Source organism: Rattus norvegicus, chromosome 10 (assembly GCF_036323735.1).
Source record: "Rattus norvegicus strain BN/NHsdMcwi chromosome 10, GRCr8, whole genome shotgun sequence".
NCBI classification, from domain to species: Eukaryota; Metazoa; Chordata; class Mammalia; order Rodentia; family Muridae; genus Rattus; species Rattus norvegicus.
This window is the reverse complement of record NC_086028.1, coordinates 63735816-63743655: the sequence shown is the minus strand read 5'-3', so window position 1 is coordinate 63743655 and position 7840 is coordinate 63735816. Positions and strand designations below refer to the sequence as shown.

Genomic DNA, 7840 nt, shown 5'->3' with positions numbered 1-7840 from the left:
AGCACGAGGCAAATCAGGCGAACCAGTCAGCCGCTGTGGACAATCTGAAGCAGCCCCACGTCCCCACACCTGGGACTAAAATGAAGTCACATTCTTCTCTCTGTTTCTCACTGTTTCTCTCTGTCTCTCTCTGTCTCTCTCTGTGTCTCTCTCTCTCTGTCTCTCTCTCTCTCTCTCTCTCTCTCTCTCTCTGTGTGTGTGTGTGTGTGTGTGTGTGTGTGTGTGTGTTTTTAAAAAATCCAAAATTCGGGGCTGGGGATTTAGCTCAGTGGTAGAGCGCTTACCTAGGAAGCGCAAGGCCCTGGGTTCGGTCCCCAGCTCTGAAAAAAAGAACCAAAAAAAAAAAAAAAATCCAAAATTCTCACTATACTTCCCCTCTCACTGACTCTCCAGTGTCAGCTGAAGACCTTATAATCGGACCTTATAATCACCAGCCTTTATTCCCTTCCTGGTCTCAGGACCCAACTTTCTGTCTCTTGGTCACTGTTTCCAGGACATCTGTACTACCCCACAGTGTATCCCTGAACTCTTGATATCCTGATAACCTTCACCTTTAAGCAACCTGGATCCTCCAGCTCAGTAATGGCTCCCCCATTTCCAGGCCACAGCCAAGCATTAGTCTTGGTCCCCTTCTACTGGTCCCTCATCCAATTATCCACCAGTCTTGAGAATCCACCTCTTTAAAAATCTTAAGCAGGAGAGCTGAGAGGGCTCGGTGGATAAAGTGCCACACAAACATGAAGCCTGGAGTTCAGAGTCCCAGCATCTACATTAAAGCTAAGTGTGGAGGTCAGACTCCCAGTTTGAGGGACATGGAGACAGGTGGTCTCCAAGGCAAGCTGGCTCGCTAGCCTAGTCAAATCCGCAAGCTCTTGGCTCATCCAGAGACCCTCCTTCAGTAAGGAAAGTGGAAAGCAACTGAGGAAGACCCCTGTTGTCAGCCTCTGGCCTCCACACACATGCACATACCCACACATGAACATACACAGGTCCACATACAACACACTTATGCAAACAAAGAAGTTCTCAGTTGAAGAGTCTGGAGACAGCTCAGTCAGTTCAGTGTTTGCCCCTCAAACAAAAGGACCTAAAATTTTTTTTAAAAAAATATTTATTTTATGTGTATGAGTGTTTAGTCTGCATGTGTACCCCAGAGAACATCAGATGCTCTGGAAAGTGTTGACCTTTGTCCTTTACAAACATGCACCCCGCCTACACATGGAGATACAGACACATACATTAGAATTCCCAAAGTTCAGTAGAGATCCTGGCCCTCAGCCAGAGCTCTATGGCATTCTGGGGCTGCTCAGCCTGGGTTAGGCTGGTTTGGTATATGGAAAAGAGAACCTGCAGCATCAGACTGCTAACCCTAAGCTAGCCTCCTCCTCCTTCAGTTCTTGAATTTCCTCCACTAAAAGAGGGACCTGGGAGGGGTGAGAGGCTAACAGAAATATTATGCACAGGACTGGCCAGACTAGAGGGGGCTGCAAGGCAGCTAAGTGCAGGGAGATGGCGCTAGGGCTAGCCAAAGTCCTGCCCTTCTCTGATGAGGGCACTTAGGAGTGGCCTCTGGGGGTCAGAGGAAGTGGAAAACAAAGCCACCTCCCTGTATCTCTTCCTTCCCCATCCTGAGCTGATGGTCTTTGCTCCAGTGTCTGCTGTCAAGTCATTACCTTTATACCAAAGACCCTGGGTCTCCATCACAGGAGGAATCCTAGCTTGAACCACACCCTAAATACTCACTTAGATGTTGAGAATCTGAGGCCAGGGAAGACCCCCTGGCCAGAAGGCACTGGGAAGTGAGGGTTCTTATTCTCTTGATCAGTGTGGTTGGATATAAACACTCCCCTCAAAGGCTTAGGTCCCCAGCTAGTGGCGATATCGAGTGATCGTAAGGGCCTAGATGGGGGAGATGGACCGAATGTTTGCAAGGGGTATCCTGTTCTGACCTTATTCTTGGTATATTGTGCTCTCTCACTCTGTCTGTCTCTCTCTCTCTGCTTCTGCTCCCAGGTGAGCAGTTCTGCCCCAGCCCACTTTTCCCCTACCATGTCGCTCTCCCTCACCAGAGGGTCCCCAGTGACAGGGCCATGTGGCAGCCATGGACTGAAACCTCTGAACTGAAAGTAAATCTTACCTCTTCTAAGTTGATTTTCTCGTGTACTTTTGTCATGATAAAAAGCAACGAACACGAACCCCTCCTACTCCACTCCACCCCTGCCTTTCCCTATAGACACACAGGCTGGCCACACCCAAGAACAGAAAAGGTTTATTGAAAACTATATACAGTTTGTCCAGGTCCTACAGGTTGCAATCTGGACCCACCCCGCTCACACCTCGGGCAGTTTCTTGGCCCCTGATGGAGGAGGCCAGGACTGAGACCAGGGTACCCAATGTGGATCTTTGTCTGTGAACTATAAACACCCTGGAGGTGGTGGGCAAGGGACAGGGAACGGATCCCTAACCTGATCTAGTCACAGTCAAGAAGGGAACACTACTCTGAAACTCAGGCCCAGTGGACCTAGTGAGGCATCCGGAAGTCCTCCTCTTGCAGGAGGCCTTCCTGAACATGGGGACAGTCTCCCGAGCTGTCCCTCCCACAAGCTTCAGAGGCTTGCCTAGGGATGCTGGGGAACCTTCCTCTCAAGACTGACTCAGGGTCCAGAGCCACTGGAACCATCCCCAAATAGAGACAGTGTTGGAGAGGTCACAGCACAGGGTCCAGGCCAGAGCCTCAGGGGCAGTGTTGGAGGTCAGGGGGTCCCGCTGTAGGAATAGTCTGCCTTGTTGTGCATCACCAGCCGATCATCCACGAAGTAGAAGCTGTCAGACTGTGTCTCATACGGATGACGAATCATCTCACTGACTGCAAGAGAGGTCCACCCAGGGCAAAGGTCAGGACCCTGAGCCAGACCCTTTGGGACTTTAGAACTGGGAGAGAGGGAGGCAGGGACAGATGAACCACTTCAGAGAGTTCCTCAGCCTCTTTGAGCCTGTTTCCCTCCTGGTGACACAGGAGTGGCGCCAGGTAAGAAAGTGATGCAGGGTAGGTGCACGGGGACCAGATGCACAGGTACCACCCCCCACCTCCCGACACTGAGCCTGGGTTCTCCACATCTCCACTCACTTAGCTCCTCGGAGAGAGGCGGGAAGTCATAGATGTGCTCACAGGTGTTCTTGCTGCTGGGAATGCAGAAGCCAAAGTGGAAGTCGAAGCTTTTGAGGAGCTGGTTTCGAAAGTAGTGCCTCTCAATCATGCGGAAGTTGTTGACCGGCTTGTCTCCCACTGTGAACTCCACCCTGAGTTAAGAGAAGCGGGCAAAGCTGAGTAGCTTCCACACCAACCATCCAGCCAGCCAGCCAAGGGACTCCAGGCTCCAAGGCTCCAGGCAGACTGCCACCGAGAGGCTCTGGAAGGGGGCTGTTCCCACCCTCACACTCGCCCCCCAGCCCTCACCCCAGCCCAGTGACTCACGTGGCTCCCACCTGCCTTAGGCGGAGGAAGGCAGGTGTGAACTGGTATCGAACAAAGCGCCCTGCATTGGGGTCCAGGTCCCGCCGGTTGATGGGCAACCGTTCTGTAATGTACCCCAGCTGGGCTCAGTGGGCTTCAGGCTGGGGCCTTTGCCTACTCCACCCTCCCCCAAGGACCTCTGTTCAAACGTTTCTAAACTCTTCAGGAGATTCTGGTACACTTTTGTTGAAGAGTGGTACCTACAGGGTTCTAGATCAACAAGTCACCAGTGTTCAGGGGTTCCCAGAGCCATAGGGTGTGCATAGGATTATGGGAGGACTTAGGGGCTGCAGTTCCTAGGGAGGCCAGCAGAGGACAGGCTGACCAGTACTTAAACAGGGCAATGCTCCCAATATGTCCACCCTGAGAAACAGTGGCAGAAAAAAGAAGAGGCCTGTCTGCCCACAGACACCTGAGTGTGCTGAAGTTCAAGTCTGGACTGTGCTCTGTGGCTCAAAGAACCTAGACAGCCCGCTCCACTGTGCTTGCCCACCTTTTCCTCTCAATGGTGCTCCAATCCCACTCACCGGAAACAGGGGGCTTCTTGATTTCAAAAAGAACAGTCCCTGAGTCCATGTCCCGGATCTTGAACCTGACGAAGTCAATCTTGTAGATATTTTCCTCAGGGGAGCACAGGTAGTCTATGGGAGACAGGCAGCTGAGCAAACAGGGACCCCAAAACACCCACTGTGGATTCAGTTTTGGTGGGCCCCTGTCTTGGAGAAGCCCCCACAGTGCAGGGGACAGAATTTTGTTATAGTCAAGGATGAACAGGGACGATCCTAGTGGCCTCAGAGGCAAGGCAAGTCACCTCCACCATACCGACCCTCCCACCCTCTTGGCAATCCTTATTTCAACCTCGGCTTTGCAAGGTTGGCATGCATCCTTCGGACAACTGGACCTCCTGCCTAGTGGAAGCTTCCAGCATGAGGGGGACTTCACTCCAAAGGGAGCATGCAGCTCTCGGGGGAGGAGAGTTACAGTTCTTCCTGGGCGTGCGCCCCACCCTCACCACACACAACCCTGGGGCGTGACATCTAGGTGTCAGGCAAGGCTGATTTGAGGGGAACTTTCCCTTGCATGGGCTGTATCGGGGCAGGCTGGTACCCTTCCCTGCTGCCCCGCCCCGCCCCTCCCCCACTGTAAGCAGCTTACACTAACCCAGCTCTCTTAAGCAGCTTATAGGGCTCTGCGTACTCAGGCAAGGAAGCCCTGGGACACAAGGGGCCTGCGCTGCCCCACAGATCCTCGGCTGATCTCCCGATGGGAGGAAGTCTTAGCAAACAGAGGGAACCCTTAGAGGTCATCTTTCCAGCCCTGGCCCTGAGCCAACCTCAGGAATAAAGTGCTCTCTGGTTTAGAGAAAAGAACACAGAAAGGATGCGGTGGGCACAGCAGGTGCCACAGGGATGAGGCAAGGAGAGTCCTGGGCTCAGAAGGAAGCCAGGAGAGCTAAGCGTTGCCTAAGGGAGTTAGTTCATGGTCTAACCCTTACCACTCTTTTGTCACCGTTTTTTTTTTAAGCCAGGGTTCCATGTCGCCTAGCTAACCTCAAACTCACTACTCGGCAGATGCTGGCCTTGAACTCCCGGTCTTCCTGCTTCATAAAACTTACACCAAGTCCTAGGGGGAGGCCCTGGCAAGAAGTAGGAAGGTACAGAAGAAGGCTGTGGAGGCTTGGGTGCTGCCAGCCTCCACTGTGTACCACATCCTCCCCGCTGACCTTCAGAGGCCCGGAAGTCACCCTCCAGGCCCCTGGGCCACCCCCTATTCCTCTGTGGTTGAAAAAGGAAGTGAATATAAAGCCATTTTCTCTTCCTTAGGCCTGTCTCCTCCTCAAGCCAGGGGGGGAGCCCCCTCCAGGAAGCCCTCCTGACAGCGCCTCTAGCACCTTGGAGCTGAGGTCTGAGATAAAGCTATAAAAAGACGCTGCAGAGCAAAAGGAGAAGAGGGGGCAGAATTGGAAGCAGGATCCTAGTCGTCCAACTCCCAGGAAAAGCTGCCTTTCTCACTGCAGGCCCAGCCTAGGACCCTCTCCTCTCACCCGGAACAACCTCTCACACTCAGTCTCTTACACTGCAAACTCAACTTGTGGGACTCTCTGTCCTTACAAGGAGCGAGGATCAGGGGCTGCCTAGGAAGGCAGCCACTTCCTCTCCTCAGCCAAGAAAAACCAGGCCCAGGACCCAAGGTCAGGCCAGAGTAGTTGAGCAGCGGTGGCTCAGAACCCACCTGGTCTCTTCCTTGAAGCCACAAATAGCTTCCTAAGCTGGATTCAGGGCCTGGTAATCCAGGAACAGCAAACCTCAGACCTATGTGATTAGGGTCACAAGATGGCAGGCAAGGTGGAGGAGAGGCTTGGAACCCTGTTTTCAAATGCTGCACAGCACAGGGCTCTCAAGAGGCACTTGTCTTTGCTCATCCTCTGTAGGCTATGAATTCCCTCCAGGTTGGGAGACACTGTGACTTCACCTGGAAGCTTCCTTCGTTGCAAAATAAGCCTCCAGTTATCCAGGACTGGGACAAGTGAGCCTGCCCTCCACCCACAGGGCTAAGCTAAGCTAAGCTGTAAGGGCTGCTATTACAAAATGCAGCCCACTGGCTTCAACATCAGCCTGGTCGAGGCCCCTCCCTCCCTCCCTCCACTGATGCCTGCTTGGCCAAGGGAGCAAGTGCTCTGGAGGTCTAGCCAAGAATGCTGCTGCCTAGCCCTGGAAGGAGGAGGGAGGCCCCCAGGGACCCAGATGTACAGGCCTGTCATCCTGGTCCCCTCCACAGCTATCTGGGAGCCCTGGCCTCTGTTGCTCCTGGGGCTAGAGAGGGTTTACTTCCACACTAGCACCCATGTCCATCCCATTAGAAAGGGAACACAAACGGAGCCAGAGCAGGTTGCCGGTGACCCATCCATTCCAAGGCAACGTGTCACTGTCTCTTCAAATACCTTCCATTCTTCAAGGCTCAGCCAACCTCTCGCCAGAAGACTCTCTAGTTGTTCACTGTGGTAATGCCTGCCTTTGCCCTGAATGCTCACTTATCTGCCTGCAGGCAGCCACTCTGAACAGTCCTGTGTGGCTTCCAACGCTGCTGATAAAGGAGCTGACAGCATGCATAGCATGCCAAGCATTGTCCAAAATCAGAAGACTGGCTCTATTTTCATAATAACCTTGAGGGAGGTAACATTGTTCGTGTTCCCATTTTACAGATGAAAAGGAAACATGCTCCTGCAAATGAAATTGCATCCCCAAGGTCACACAGCCAATTACAGGGCAAACTCTGGGACTCTGAAAACTCAGCTCTAGTGGAGACTAGGCTTCCCTTGATGAGAGAGCCCCAGAAAAAGAACAAGTCCTGGCTTGGGGGGCACACACTTGTTTCCATGACACGGCCCACAGCTAACATAGGGAAGCACACTCTCTGATCAATAACGTTCCTGGGCAGAGTATGGCCTCAGCCCTCATTGGGGAAACAGGGCAATAACGGTCAGGGAGCCTGTGGGTTTTCCTTGCCTCCACCTAGCCTGAGGTGGCCACTTTAGACAGACTGCAACGAGGCACACTCCTCTGTGCGAGCAGCCTCAAAGGGTTCCGAAGACTCCACAGGGGAAAGGGTTACAGATGCAGCTGCTGCCCCACCTCCACCATGGGAAAAGGGGTGGGCCCCTTGAAAAAGAAGGAGTGGGGTGAAAAGAAGCCACTACAAGGAGAGTAGGGGCGCAAGGGAAAGAGCGTGGAGATTTCAGACTTGGAGGCAGGGAGAGAGAGAGAGAGTAAGGGGACACAGAGGAGGGGCATTGCGTGGGGGAGGGGTGGGGGCCGGACTCTGAGCCTCGTGGGCCCCCTCCCGCGCTCTCCCTCCAGCCCGCGGGTGGCGCTCCCTCGCCGGTGCTCACCGCCGGTGATCCGCTGCAGCCCCAGCACGTCCTCCGGCCCGATGGGCTGCTTGCCCTGCAGCGGCCCCAGTCTGGGCCCCGGGCCTGGCTCCGGCTCCGACTCGGACCCGGACTCGGCTTCCGCCCCAGGCTCCCGCGTGGGCTCCACGCTCCGGTTCGAGGCCCCAGGAACGGGCTCCGCCCCCGGTCCGGTCCCGCCGCCGCCCTTCTTCACCTTCATGGCCTCGCGGGGCCGCAGATCCTCGCCCGCTGCCACCGCCGCCGCTGCTTGCGCCGGCTGGAGCCAGGGGAAGGGGGAGCGTCCGCCGCCCCACCCCCGGCCGGGCCCCAGGTGCCGTCCCGCCTTGGTCACGCCCACAGGAGGCGGGTCACACATGCCCCGCCCACCGTCTGGCTTTTCCAGCGGTGGAGCCAGAATCCTGGGGGTCCTTGTGAAC

General features: G+C 54.6%; 1 protein-coding gene across 3 annotated transcripts; it reads right to left on the bottom strand.

The window, feature by feature from the left end:
* Positions 1 to 2251: 2251 nt before the first annotated feature.
* On the bottom strand, positions 2252 to 7729 carry Unc119 (unc-119 lipid binding chaperone). 3 transcript variants are annotated; one of them, XM_039085739.2, is made up of 5 exons: positions 6456 to 7286; positions 4042 to 4155; positions 3476 to 3578; positions 3128 to 3300; positions 2252 to 2866 (listed from the first exon to the last, which is right to left on the bottom strand). In XM_039085739.2, exons 1-5 carry the CDS (start codon positions 6460 to 6462, stop codon positions 2754 to 2756), a joined length of 510 nt encoding a protein of 169 aa, XP_038941667.1. In that variant the 5' UTR covers positions 6463 to 7286; the 3' UTR covers positions 2252 to 2753. The 3 variants fall into 3 exon arrangements, with proteins under 3 accessions (XP_038941667.1, NP_058884.1, XP_063124880.1); NM_017188.1 differs by lacking the exon at positions 6456 to 7286 and adding an exon at positions 7404 to 7657 and having other exon boundaries at positions 2258 to 2866; XM_063268810.1 differs by lacking the exons at positions 2252 to 2866; positions 3476 to 3578; positions 6456 to 7286 and adding an exon at positions 7404 to 7729 and having other exon boundaries at positions 3129 to 3300.
* Between the last annotated feature and the right edge of the window lie 111 nt (positions 7730 to 7840).

Coding starts and splice junctions, on each gene's coding strand:
- Unc119 (NM_017188.1), bottom strand. CDS start 7,623: ATGAAGGTGAAGAAGGGCGGCGGCGGGACCGGACCGGGGGCGGAGCCC. Junction 4,156..7,403: donor GCTGCAGCGGATCACCGGCG/GTGAGCACCGGC, acceptor TGTCTCCCATAG/ACTACCTGTGCTCCCCTGAG. Junction 3,301..3,475: donor CTAAGGCAGGTGGGAGCCAC/GTGAGTCACTGG, acceptor CTCTTAACTCAG/GGTGGAGTTCACAGTGGGAG.